We start from the raw sequence: 13,725 nt of genomic DNA, 5'->3' as shown, positions 1-13,725 counted from the left end.
CCTGCCACCGTGGCTCTCTCTGAGGTCCCCCTCTGGTCTCGTCCAGAGCCGCCCCCGAGGCCGTGCCGTGTGCTCTCAGACCTCCAGGATGCTGCTCCTGGACGTACCTGTCGTGACGGCCCCACCTCTAGGCATGGGTGCAGGGTGGGCTCTTCAGTGCAGCCTTGGGGGTTCCACTGAGGCAACCTGGCCGATGGCGCTGTCTCTGATTCAGGCCAACGTGACTGTGGACCCCCCGCCCTGGCTTGGCTGTGCTGCCACTTCCTTTCTGGCCTGGCCGTGGCCACCCTGGTACTTCTCACTGTGTCAGCAGACTCGCTCATGCACAGGGCTTTTACACATGCCTGACACTCTTGCCCAGCCCCCTCTGCACTCAGGTTTCAGTTCGGATGGTCCCTCCCCAGAGCAGCCTTCCCAGAGCACCTTTCTAAATAAGGCCAAGGGCAGGGCCAGGGCGCGGTGGCCAAAAGACCCTGTGTCCACCTGTAGGGGACGATGTGAGGTGGACAAGCAGAAGCTGACTCGGCAGGGCCCACTCCCTGCTGCCCTCGGGGTTGGCTCGAGCCCCACTCAGTCGCCTCCCTGTCCTCTGCCCATCTGAGGGTGGGAGGAGGTTTCTGACCCCCAGGCACCCGGGAACCCAGCCCCCCTCCTCACCGTCGCCTTGACCTCGCCACCAAGTGCCGCCTTCTCCTGGGCCCTCTCTCTAGCACCTGGAGGATCTCCCGTGTGCGTTCATGGTGTCCCACAGGAACAGCGGCTCCCCAAAGACGGGACCTGTCCCTGGCACCCAGCACGAGGCTGACACTTGGTGGGTCCTCAAAAACACTTTATTGAGTAAAGGCCGAGTGCCGAGCGGCAGCCCTGGGCTGGGCCAGGAGCCCGGGGCCAACCGCAGGGCCTCAGGCCAGTCTCTCCAATTTGGTTGTCCCCCCACCCTCTCCCGGTTGGCTCCTGGGGGTGTGGCAGCTAAGGTGGTCCCTCCAGGGCCCTGAAGGACACTTCCCTTGAGAGCAACGTGGGCTGCCCCAGGAGATCACAGGCCTCGACACGTGTCCGCAGGAGACAGCAGCTTGGACACGGGGTCAGGAGGGTGGCTTCAGACGAAGGTGGCATGGTGTGTGCTGGCCTTGGGCTTGGCAGGCTTGCCTGGAACAGGGCTCAGGCTGGGGAGGCCTGACAGGGGGGGCCCACCAGCCCTCAACCTGCTGGGGCCCAACCGTGCCCCCAGGACGCTGCCACAAGGCCCCAACTCCAAGCCAGCGACGAGATCCACGTCAATGATGCTGCTGGCCAGGAGGCCTCGACTGCCATGGGCCCCACCTCCTGCCACAGGGAGAAAAGAGAGGCTGTCACTGTCTGCCCAGTGCTGGGCTTTGCTTCTGTGACACCCCCCCACCCCCGCTGGCCCTCACATGGCCCTTGGCTGGGGAGGGCTTTCTGAAACACCCCAAACCCATTCTGGAGGCAGCCAACCTCCAGCCTTGGCACCCGGTCCTCAGACAGCCACCTCTGGCTAAGCAAGCCACCTGCATCTGGGGCTCTTCAGTGATAGCGTAGGCAGCGTGCGGGGGGCCTTGCCCTGAGTCACGAGAGGCTGGTCCAGGGGTCAAGTGGGGGCCCGGGGGTGCTAGGTGGTGAGCCCTGGCAGCCCCTGCCCTGGGGCCACTCATGTCAGGGTCACCGGGGCTGTGGTGCATCGTGGTCACGCACACACACGGCCCTCCTCCAAGTACGCGCCAGGTCACCATCATGTCCCACCCCCTCAGCACCGGGGCCCCCCGCCCAGCACCTACCAGGGGCGCTCATCCTGTTCTCACTCCCAGCCTTTGCACATGCTGTCCCCTCTGCCCACGACGCTCTTCTCAGCCTTGCTCCTGCCACCTCCTCCTCTTCCCCGGTGACATGTGGACACCCGTCCCCCACTGGACTGGGCTCCCAATAGCCCTGATGGAGCTGTGAGTGGGGAGGGGTTGGGTGTGTCCAGCACAGGGTTTATGATGTGGAAACAAGGACGTGGTGTCCCATCCAGGTCCCTCTGTCCCAGGTGGGGGCTGTGGTGGCAGAGGAAATGGAGGGAGAGGCAAGGGCTGGGGTCTCAGGCCCCTAGAGGGCTCCAGGACAGTGCACTGGGACCCAGCCGGCCTCTGGAAAGCAGAGTGGGGGGGCCGTGTCCACAAGAACCACCCCCCACCCCAGCACCCCACGCCCCTCCTTCCCCGCACTGAGCTCAGGAACAGCCCCCAGTCCCTCCTGGAGGGGCCATGGCACGGCTCCCCTCAGGCCCAGGGGCCCAGGTTGAGTTGGCGCCCCTGCCTGGGCTTGGGACACACACTGGGGTGGGGTGGCTCCAGGCTGGGCTGGACCCTCGGGAAAGGCCCTCCCGGGAGGACAAGCCGCCTCCACCCACAGACCTCAGTCCCGCACTCAGACGCCGCTGCTCCCCCTATCCCGGCCTCTTGGCAGTCACCTGCCTGGGGCCATGTCCTCACCCTCACAAACTCAGGGTCCCCCCGGGCTCGTGGTGTCAACAGCACCTCCAGCCATGCGCCCTCCACTCCACCCACGGTCCCCACCCCCCTTGCTGAGGCCCTTCCTCTGGGCTGCTCAGTGACATTGGCCCCACCTCTGACTCCAATCCCCACTCAACTCCTGGAGTTCCCAGATGCCCAAAAGTGCCCTGGAAGCTTCTAGATCCTTTGCCAGGGTGGAGTCCCCAGGGACCAGCACAGGGCCTCCAGCAGGTGCTCATGATTCTATCCGGGGTCCGTCTCAGCTGCCACGGAGCCCCCTGACCACCCGGGGCCCAGGCAAGCCTTCCCCCCCACGGCTCTTTCTCCCATCTGTCACATGGAGGTGACAGCACTGACCAGAGGAGTGGGGACTAGGGGGAGATTCGTCACACATGCCATGGCCCTGAAGTCCCCCACCCCACCTCAGCCTCAAGCTTCAGAAGCTGCTTCCACAAGGCATCAAGGAGCAAGTCCCAGCCTGTGGGAGACGTGGGGCGACCCGCCGGGCACCCAGCCCACGCTGGCAGGCAGGCCGAGGTGGCAGGAGGAGGCGCTCAGCCCAGCCCAACGACACGTCAGCGCCAGGGCACCCGCCAGCACATGGCAAGGCCCAGAGGGGCGCTGCCGGGCCACGGCATCCTATCTGGGCACATCCGGCGGAGATGCCGCCCAAGCTGCCACTGGGTCCACATGGAGAGGCCGACACTAGAAGCTTCTCCCAGTTAGTCTTCTAGTCACACAGCAAACATTCTGCTAGGGCCGGCTGGAGTCCGGCCTTGCCCCCACGTGGTGGCCAGGGGGCAGCTCCACCAGTCCCCTTCTTGTCACCAGGTCCCCATGGCTCCAAATGCCAGGCTGCAGGGCCAGGAGGTGATGAGGTGTGGGGAGAGGCAGGAGTTTGCCCCCGATCATGGGTCACCATCGTGGGCATTGACCTAGAGCTTTCATTTGGTTCTGGGAGCCCCGCTGTCCCTGGCCAGCCCCTCTGTTCCCCGGGCAGCCCAGTGTCTCAGGATGGGGTGGGTCACCTGCTTCTGGGGAAGGGCCAAGGATGTGCACGTCATCCTTCCTGCCCGCCCAGCCCAGACTCGCTCTCCTGAGCACCGTGACTCAGTGGCATGGCCTGCGTGCCAGGGCCTGCCTGGCCTCTGAGGCTCCCTCAGCGTTCCCCAGGCAGGGCCTGTGCCCCATTGAGCTCCGGCTGTCTCCGTAGGGCCCCGCTGCCTGGTCTTGCTCCTGGTGCCAGCTCACTCAGGCCCTAGTGCCCCAGACACAGGCTGCATGCGCCAGGATCTCGGCTCCTGCCCCACGGTGACCAGTCTCTCTGTTGGTTCTGACTCCACGCTGTCAGGCCCTCCCTGCTGGAGCCTCTACCAGGATCCAAACCATGCGAGCCCCTTGGCAGGAGCCTGAAACCCTCCCTCTGCCTGTGGTCAGCCCTCGCCGCTGCCCTCGCCCCGTAGGACCCTTTCACTCACCCACTACCGTTCCCAGCACCAGCCTCTGCCGTCTGCTCTGGGCTGGACCTGGGCCAGCAGAGCTCAAGCCCCCCACCCCCTGCCCTGGACCTCAAGGCTCCACATCCTGGGAAAGCCACTGTCGAGTCAGGGCCCTCATCGTGGGGGTAGCAGGAGCACTGAGCCCCTGGCCACACTGGCTGGGCAGGGCCGCGGGGAACAGGGCTGACCCCCTCCGTCATCTCCCCAGCTCCCCTCAGTGTCCAGCCCCAGCTGCCTGCCCCTCGGCCCTTCCTGCCCTGAGGAGGACACTCTGTCCTCCGAAGCTTGGTTTCCACCTCTGAGCCTTTCCCGAGGCCTGGTCCTGCCACCTCCCCTGCAAAGCCTCCCCAGCACCTCTCAAGCTCAAGAGCATGAGGAGATTGAGGAAACACAGAGTGCAGGGCAGCAGAGGGGACACAGGCCAGGGACCCTGCCGTCTGCCACTGGCCTCCGGCCGCCCCAGGCCTCCCCACTGCAGCCCTCTCTGCAGGTATCCCCGAGGCCCGAGAGCACCTGCTGACGGGGGAGCCCCCGACAAAGCTCTGGTTCCGGCTCTGACTCCCAAGGTCGCCCCCTCCACACAGGTCCCCAGCCCGGGACCATGGCTGTCTGTGATGGGGTGGCACCGGATTAAGGTTCCTCATTCAGCAAATATTTACCAGGCATCAGGACTGTGGCAGCTCAAAAACATGCACACCCCGCAGGCACCCAGTGTGGTGCATGGGGAGCCAGGGACTAGAGAGGCTTGGGACTGCGGAGGCCAGGGAGAGGGGATGCGGGGGGGCCACCTGCAGGCCTGAGGCTTCCACTCTGAGATAGGCTGCAGGCGAGGTGGGCAGCTGAGGGTGAGCAGCTGAGGTTGGGCGTATGGTGGGAGCAGCTGGAAGACAGAGTTGTCACAACCTGGGCTGGGGCCTGGAAGCAGGGCTTGGGCAGGTGCAGGGCCTCCGGCATCAGCAGGACATGGTGCTCACCGTGGAGGTCCACTTGGCACTAGGACCCACTCTGGGGAGAAGGGGCTCGAGAGGCCCCAGGGGCTATGTCCCCGAGAAAGCCAGGATCCCCCAAACCCCCCATCATTGGAGGAGGGAATCTGAGCTGCATTTGTGCCTGGAAAGGGCTGGGCTTTCTGCCCCCAAAAGGTGCCACCTGTAGGTGCCCACTGTCTCTCCTCATAGACTTGAGGGGCACTTGGGGCTGCACAGGACCTGCCGAGGAGGCCTCATCGGTGGGTGTTGTTCTGGCAGAGCTGGGGCCAGGCAGGGCTGTGTCCTTCCCTGGGCCTCAGCAGGTGCTATGCCACGGCAGTGCCAGGATCCAGGCCAGCCCAGTGCAGACAGGCTCCTGGGACTCTTGCCACACAAGGGCAGTGGTCTGGCTCTCTTCACCCCCAGGAGGAGGGGCATGGCCCCTGAAACCACGTTCCAAGGCCACTCAGTGGGTGTGCATGGGGAGCTGGTGGGAGGCCCAGCTGTGGGCTCTGACTGGATGTGCCTTTTGGGGACCCTGGCAGCTGTGACACTGGGGCACGAGGCTTCTGGCTTGGGCGACCCCTGCCCCCCATCCAGTGAGCTGTCCCCATGGACCCCAGCCCTTAGATGGCTTTGTGAGGACCCTTCCCCAAGAGGTGTGTTCCTTGCCCAGGCTGGCAGCTCCAGAGCCTGCATCCCCTGGGGGGCCTCCTGTGGGGCTACAGCTGTCAGCTGAGGAAGGCAGGGAGCTCAGCCTGTCTTTGGCCGGCACCCCAGCTCCGGTGGCAGTGTGGCTGGGCAGCCATGAGCCGTGCATGGAGATGGTGAGGGCAGGCCAGGCGCTGGGCCGGAGAGGAGGGCCAGGTCAGCTGCCTGTCCGTCGTTAGGGGAGGAGGGCGGCTAGAGAGCCAGGCTGCAGGTGGCCGACCCTGTCTCAGCACTGGCTGCGGGCCGAGCGCTCACCACAAATTCAGTTCCACAAATCCATTTTCCTCAGTAGGAGAAAGGTGTCCTTTAGGGCACAGTTACCACTCCCTCCCCATGTGCGGAAATCCACTTTTTTGCAGGCCCAGGAGAGCCAGGCAATCCCTGCCCTGGCCTCTGCTGGAAACCACAGAGGTGAGGGTCAGGATGAGGCAGGAAGTGCTATCAAAACAGCCAGAGGGTGCGTCTTGAGATCCAGGCCATTCAAGGAGCACTTTGCATTGGAAAGCTTGGTTCTGGGTCCACAGGTCCTTGGACAACCTCTCCTTGGTACAAACAAGGATGAAAAACAAAGCACTCCTGCTTCAGTCCAGGGCTTACAATGACGCTCCAGGCAAGGTTTCACCACCAAGGATGGCCATCTGGCCTTTCCCACACATGCACGTTTGCACAGACACAGGCCACACGCACACCACCTCAGCGCCTGGACGCTCACGAGAGGCTCCAATACTGCTCTCATTTGACATCTCTGCTTCACGTGTCAGAAACACTGAGGCCAGGAAGGACATGCCTGGCTGCTTGGCAGCAGGTGGTCACTCAGGCTCTGCAGGACCGGACTCCCCAGCCCCAGTGGCTCCCTCACAGGTGGGCTGCCCGGCCGTGGGAGCTGAGGTGGGAGGCAGGCGGTCAAGCACAGCTCTCAGGGCCCCCCACTTTGGGGCATGCTGCGGGCCACCCCCATGCTGGCCGTGGCTGGAGGGCAAGCCTGGCTGCACTCACACATTCTATTTCTCACCCTGGTCAGTGGGTCCACAGTGGCCACCGTGTCACTAAGAAATATGTCATGGCACATGGCAACAGTCAGGATCTGTTAGAGTAACTGGATGAAATCTGAACTTCCAGACCCAGAGAAGTGCGTGCTGGTGTTCAGTGCAGGCGCACTGTGGCCAGGGGGTGTGGAAGACACCCGTCGGCCAAGGGACCACCATGCACAGGCAACCGAGCCAGGCTTATGCAACATGGAATTGCCAATCTAGAGAATCCCTGCTGGAGCCTAACTATGGGTTTTCAGAAAGTGGGCTGCACAAAGGAATTTCCATCCTGAGGCCCTCCCAGCAGACTGGGGCTATCACCTCCAGGAGGACGGGGCAGGTCAATGGCACCTGCAGCTGTCCAGAGACGCCAGGGACACACACCTTTGGCCAAAGACCCTGCTACCCTCCCCCTGCCAGGACAGAGCCTGAGCACCAAGGGTTCAGGGTCCCCCTCTCCCTGGGGGTTGGGGAACTTCTGGGGCCCTGGAACTGGTCCTGGCCAGTGGCAGTAAGGAGCAGCTTGCCAGGGTGCAGGGAGGACTTGCTTCCTACAAGGCTGGTGCCACAGCAGAGGTCACTTGGCCAGGCCCTTTTTGGTGGGGAAACTGAGTCTCACATGTGTAAACCACACTAGTCCTCCCAGGGCAGCCGATGTGCCCCCCCACCTGACAGGCCACATATGTGGTAGGCAGAGCCAGCACCAGCAGCCCAGAGCTGGCAGGGCCGGGGTGCAGGCTCACCAGCGAGCCCGGCCAGCTGACCTCGGCTTCAGCCAGGTCTTCTGTCCTGAGCACCCCAAGGAAGGAGAGCGCCCACTGGGCTGCCTCAGATGGAGGTGCACCCCTATCTCTGTCCCCAGGCCGAGCCGGTGAGCCCGCTCCCAGTGGAACATCTGTGACTGCCCTGGTGTGTAACTGTGTTTGGCGGGTGTGTACAAGGTGCTCTAGGATTTTGTTGAGTGAATGATATATTTTTTAAAAGCCAGTATATTAACATAAACCCATTTAATTTCCTAAAGATGTGTATTGTTTCCCCTAGATTAAAATATACCCATGAGTATAGTTTTCTAAAGCGGAAACAAATTTTTAAATGAAAAAGAAAAGAGTTTTAAACCAGTCAGTGATGAGATTTAGAGTTTATTACCCTCGGAAGAACAGACTCAAAACACAGGTGGAAAGTACACACAGGTATCTACAGAAAAGAGCAGAAAGGGAGGTTGAGGCCGCGGTGGGAGCCCGCACGGCCCGCGCATGCGTGCAGATGCTGCGGCACCTCACTGGGAAGGGCACAGGGAGCCCAGCCCACCCTGCGCATGCCCTCCACAGTGCCCAGCTATGTACAGGAATACAGAATGTAGTGGAGCAATGCAAATCCGTGCCCCCCAACCAGGTCCAAGCTATAGGCCCAACAAGACCTGATCCTGCAACAGGACTCTGAGCAAAGAGGGGTGTTCTCGTCCCCCCAGTGGCAGATCATAACTGGTGCCCACACGCCGCTGGGCGAGCTCTGTGTGACACACACCAACAGGGTCCTGGAAACACCTTCCCCATGGCTGCTGCTGGGGAGCCTCGCTTCAGTGTCTAACACCTGTGTCTCAAGGGAAGGTTACTGCCGCCAGTCCCCACTATCCACATTCACACACACGAAATGTCACGGCTGCACCTGAGAGCCACCTGAGACACATGTGCAGTCAGGGACAGCACTGAAGTGGCTTTCACGACATGGTCCTAACACCCTCCTGCAGCAGAACCCTGGCCTTCTGCTACAGGTCAGAGGGCCTTTACTTTCTTGCTCCAAAAACTATTTTTTTTTAGTCTTGAGACTAAAACACAGAAGGTGCTAGCTATCCAGGTTTTCATAACCTGCCAGGTCTTGCTCAGTGGCATTAGGAATGTGGGGGCAGCGCTGCTCCCTCATCAGCCCTGTGAGAGCACACGGTGCCAGTGCACCTGCTCTGGGCCCTCAGTGACCCATCCTGGCAAAGCTGACCTTGGCTGCCACCTGAGCCCCTCCTTTCAGAAAAGGCAGAGGAAACCACAACACAGTACTGGGGAGGAGAATCCCATGGAAGTGCCTCGTTGAACGAGTGGTGGCCTGAGGGCAGCCCACCGACAAAGCTGCTCTTGTCTATTAAAAACCACGTGGACCACGCTGAGGGGCAGCAGAGCTGGACGGAGCCAAAGGTGTGGGGGTCAGAATTGGGAGGTACCTGGTCTCAGAGGTCCCGGTGTGTCCTGGGGGCTGGAGGGTGGCGGCAGCAGTGTGCTGTTGGGGCTGCTGATGTCCCCCTCCCCCACCAGGGTCAGGTCGGCCACGTGCTCCTCCTCCACAGTCTGGACGCCCCCGGCCTCTGCTGCCCATGGCTGCCTCCTCCAGACCTGCGCGGCACCCTCCTGTGTGGGGGGGGCAGGGGGCAAGGGGGCGTGGAAGGGCCCGTTGGGAGGCTCCTGCCTGGGCGGGGCCATCCCGGGAGGGCTGTGGGCCGAGCCAGGGCTGGTGGCTGAGCCAGGGCTGGTGGCCGAGCTGTCGCTGCAGTCCTGGGCTGGCTCCCACATCACACTCGTGGCGATTCTCCCCCTACCTCCCACGGCTGCAGCCGGGGTGGCGAGGGCGTGTTCTGTGGGACCAGGGGGCAAGCGAAGAAACTCCGGCAGCACCAGGTCTTCCTTCCTCAGCAGCCCACGCTGGTCGTCTGCTCTGTTGCTCTGAGCTTTGGAAATGAGCTCAAAAAACTCTAGTGGAAGAAAACCCACATCGATCATGTATTAGAGAGTCGTGTGGATGCACGCCACAGCAGAAAATTCTATCTGGAGAGCTCCCATCACGGGCTGTCCTACTCCCTTGCACTGACGGTGGCAGGCCAAGGAGGGGCGGCTTTACTCTATGCTGTCTTCAGCCACAGAACAACTGTTCTCAGGAGCCTGCAATAGCTGGCTACCTCCCTGAAAGTTAAAGCGTGTGAGGTACACACTTGGAAAAACGACGCCCCGGAGCCAGCACGGCGGGGCGCCGATGGCATTCCAGGAGGGCGCCGGCCTGTGCTTTGGCCCAGTTTTTACATTTAACACCCAGGGCCCTTTTATACTTGAGTCTGGCTCCCCTATTAGGACGAGGTCTGAGGCACGACAGGCCCGGGAGTCCCGGCTGCACTGCCTCTTGGGGACACCACCTCTCAGGCCTGTGTGAGAGGAGGCAGCGTGAGGACTCGCTCCCACCTGAAGCGCCACACCTCCCGGGGAAGGACAGGGACCCCTGGGGCTGCCGCCTGCCCAGGACCTGCTTCTTCCAGGACTGCTTCAGAATGCTTTTCTTACCCGTGCTGGGTTTTTTTTTATCTAACTCAAGAAGATCATTCAAAGTAGATGTGCCTAAAACTGAGATTTCTGTAGTATTTAAATTATACTCTGAGTGTTAAAACAACTACGAGGAATCCAAAATCTCAGATTTTAACGGTTCTCAGAAACACAGAAGCTCCAAAGAAGGGGTGTGTTTCACTTCTGCTCGGGGACATCAAGGGCTGTAGGCGGCGTGTACTGTGGTTTTACTGTGAAGTGGACTCCATAGTGAGCTGGGCCAGGACGGCAACTAGCCAGCACTGCCTGGACTAAAGTTCAGGTCACAGTGACAGCTGTTTGTCTGACTCTGCTGTCAAGGCTTCTCTTTGTTAGAAGCTTTTGGAAGAAAACGAAGTTTCACTAAAGGGCTCGCCTCTCCCTCTGTCTCCCGGGCACGTCTTTCAGGCTGACCTTCGTCCGGGCCTCCCATGACCAACAAGGCCCCGTGGCCCTCACCTGGCTCCAGCTCTGCCTGAGGAGGACCCTCAGGCCTGCGGACTCTTCAACACTAACTGTGACTCCACCAAGCTGGGGACCCTGACTGACGACAGGCGGCGGGCCAGGAGAGGACAGGCTGAAGCTGCAGGACCTGCGGCACCTCAGCAGACAGGGCTGCTGTCTCGGGGGGCTCCCTGACTCCCCAGGAGGCCCGGTGCTCAGCCTGAAAACTGGGGGTTGCAAAGGTGATACCAGCAGCCCACAGACTGACCAGGGAGGAGCACGTCCTTGGCATGACAGCAACTGAGGTCACCTGGATGTCATTAGGTCACAGTAGATTTTAATGATGGTGCTGACAGTGCATTTACTAAACTGACAGTGCATTTACTAAAAAGTGTGGAAGTTTTAAAAAGTACACATACCCTCTGCTTCGTCCAAATTAATTCTCTGATTTTTTTTTTTCCCAATCTTTGCAATAGATTCTTCTCTCTTTGAAAGCCGGGGATCCCTAGCATTTTTTCCATTTTCTCCTCTTATTTTAATAGAATTAGACTTGCCTAGTGTTCTTTCCTCTCCCTGCATTGGAAGGAAAGTCAAAGTCTACTTTCGTTTCAACACAGGACAGTACACAATTCATCAGGTGTAGACAGACAGGATCTATGAAACACAGATTGCACTGACATAGAATTCACATGCACTGCAGAAACGTCAACCACAACAATGAAGATTACAAACAAGAGCAGCATTCAAGGCACAACCGCCCCCACCACAGGAGGGAAGAAAGCCGAGAGCTGGCCGTTCACAGCTAGGTGGGGGCCAGACGCCAGAGGGAACTGAGGAGAAACCCCCAAAGGCACATGGGGGCCCAGGGCCAGGGCGCCACGGCAGAGCAGGTGGCGCTGCACTGAGCGGAGCAGGGGGCCGAGCGGGCGAGGCGTGAGGGGATTACCGTGGCCGAGTGACTTCTGGAGCTAGAGCTTACAGCTGTGCTCTGCCTCACTGGTGCCCCTTTCTGTTTATCTGTGGATATCAAACATAGTGAGATGAGCTTTATCATCACAGTGCACCACAAATCCATCTGAGCAGGTGAGCAGAACCTGTTTCTTGTCTCGAGAGCAAAGCTGCAGAGAAGCCAAATGGTGCTGCTACCCGACACTGACCCATGCCAGGTAACGGAGGCGCGGCCCCTGCCCAGTGCAGACCCAAGGCCCCTGCTCCCGCCGCTGCCCTTTGGGGCGGGACATGCCACTGTGTGACGGTGATGCTAGGCCCAGCGGTTTCTCCAAAAATTTAACTGGAGACTTTTGGAAGAGTGGTGTTGAAAGGCTCGTGCCATATGCTAGTTGGCATGAATGTTTTTTAGGAAGCAGAGCAGTCTCACGTTTATTACATGTTTTCAAATCCGGCCTTTGCCCCCCGTCGGGGCCTCGGCAGCACTAACAGGCTAAGACCACCTCTCCACAACTAGAGGGTGGCGATCATGCTGCACACTCTGGCCCTCCGCAGGGCTCGTGCACAAACAGCCACCGGGTGGAAGCTCAGCAGACCTGACCCTGCGGGCCACCCTGCTTGGGCCGCACACGCTCAGCCTGCCTGGCTACCGGCCTGGGGTGACAGCGCAGCCTTCCCTAGAGCAGAGGGAGAGTGGAAGGAGGGGTCTCCCCTCTGAGGAAGCGGGGAGGGGAAGCAGGGACTGGAACCCCAAGGGCCACAGCAGTGGCTTCTGCCTGAACACCACGCTCTGTGCTGTGTGCCTCGGAACCAGCCCTCAGAAACCATCTGGGCTGAAACCCTCCTGGGCCGAAGTGCCGAAAAGAACAAGGCCCAGCACTGCCTGAAGTAGCTCCTTATGAAGGAGAAGGATCTTCTCCACCAGGTTAGCCACAGGTGGGTTTCCAGAAAGCTCTCTCCAGGGGACATACTTCCTACTGTCCCTGCACCTGGACAGTCTTCAGGGAGACACTGCTGCCAGCCCACAGTGGCAGCTAAAACAGGACCTTCGCCCCCTGCTCTGAACCCTTCCACACGGGTTCTGACGCAAGTGCCCTGGAGCACAGCTTGGCGTGCACTGGCCCAGTGCAAGGCTCCAAGCTGTGCGGACCCCAGCTTCCCAGGGCAGGACTGTGGCAACCGAGGCCCGTGGGGGCAATAGCTCTGTAACCCACCAGACTCACCACACGCAATGAGCCACAAAACTGGCACATTGACTGAGTCCACAGCCACAGCTCCTTCTGGGCGGAGCATAGTCAGCCAACCATCCTCACCTCCTGTTTTGTGCCCAGAGGGACGGGCACCAGATCAGGACACTGGACAAAGGACCAGTAGGCCCAGACTGGGCTGCCATGGGCCCTTGGGGTCCCTGTTTCCCTATTGTTAGGTGATGCAAAGGCCTCCCAAGAAGAGGGCACTTTCGAGCACTTTCTAGTTAAAATGCTCTGACACGTGGGCACATGAGTGCCTCCGGGCAATCCTAGAAGTGGCTGGGCCAGGGACCATCACCCCTTTTTACAGCTGAGCAGACACTCTGGGAGGTCAAGGTCCTTATTCTTCCAGTCCTGGTTCCTCCTCCACAAGGAGGGCTGGACTGGTCTTAGCCCCTAGACACCCAGTTTGAGAAACACTGCATTAAGGGTCAAACTCTACCATGCAGGGGTGACCAGCCCCAGTGAGGCCCCAACCCCAGTGGAGGCCATTTGTCTGTCAGTTACAAGACAGCAGGTACTCAACACCAGGCTGCAGGGCTCGGAGGCTGGAGGATCAGGGTGACATGCCGGTCACGCTCACCTTTTCCTCTGGAAGGGTCCTTCTCCTCCAAGATGACCCGCTGTCCATCCAGACTGGATATAGGGGCACCAAGGTCCAGGGGCTCCTTCTCTCCACTCTAGAGGCAGAGATGGTACACTGAATAATTTACCAAGATTGGCACTTTCTGGGATAGTTACGTGTGATCTAGCCACCGAGAGCAAGACTGTCCAGGGCTTGACAGAATCACACACCAGCAGGCCCTGGGATCAGAGCTGTCCAGCCAACGCACGTGGGTCCCACACAAAGGGCTTGGGGCCTGGCCAGATTCCTGACATGGAGGAACAGGCATTCCAGGCCTGCGGCATGCCGGCACCTAAAGATCTGCAAGGGCAGCTCTCTCTGCTGGCCTACTCTGTGCAGAATCAAAGACCCGGGGCAGAACAGCACTGGGTAAATACAGCACTGAAAACACCATAACCCACAAA

At 60.4% G+C, this 13,725-nt stretch overlaps 1 protein-coding gene across 7 annotated transcripts in view; it reads right to left on the bottom strand.

The window, feature by feature from the left end:
- Positions 1 to 1,099: 1,099 nt before the first annotated feature.
- RGS12 (regulator of G protein signaling 12) overlaps positions 1,100 to 13,725 on the bottom strand; it is a 97,084-nt gene continuing 84,458 nt past the window's right edge. For 2 of the 7 annotated variants that reach the window (XM_063107570.1, XM_063107576.1), the window contains 4 exons: positions 13,280 to 13,376; positions 11,445 to 11,515; positions 10,918 to 11,071; positions 7,883 to 9,456 (listed from right to left, as the gene is read on the bottom strand). In XM_063107570.1, the coding sequence (XP_062963640.1) occupies positions 8,915 to 9,456; positions 10,918 to 11,071; positions 11,445 to 11,515; positions 13,280 to 13,376 (864 nt within the window). In that variant the 3' untranslated portion in view covers positions 7,883 to 8,914. Of the gene's footprint in view, positions 1,327 to 7,882; positions 9,457 to 10,917; positions 11,072 to 11,444; positions 11,525 to 13,262; positions 13,377 to 13,725 lie in introns of those variants that run through there. The other 5 variants (XM_063107569.1, XM_063107571.1, XM_063107575.1 and 2 more) reach the window with 5 other exon arrangements.

The sequence above is a fragment of the Cynocephalus volans genome, chromosome 9 (genome assembly GCF_027409185.1).
Source record: "Cynocephalus volans isolate mCynVol1 chromosome 9, mCynVol1.pri, whole genome shotgun sequence".
Taxonomy (NCBI): domain Eukaryota; kingdom Metazoa; phylum Chordata; class Mammalia; order Dermoptera; family Cynocephalidae; genus Cynocephalus; species Cynocephalus volans.
The sequence above is the reverse complement of the archived record's forward strand: the minus strand, read 5'-3'. Positions and strand labels throughout refer to the sequence as shown.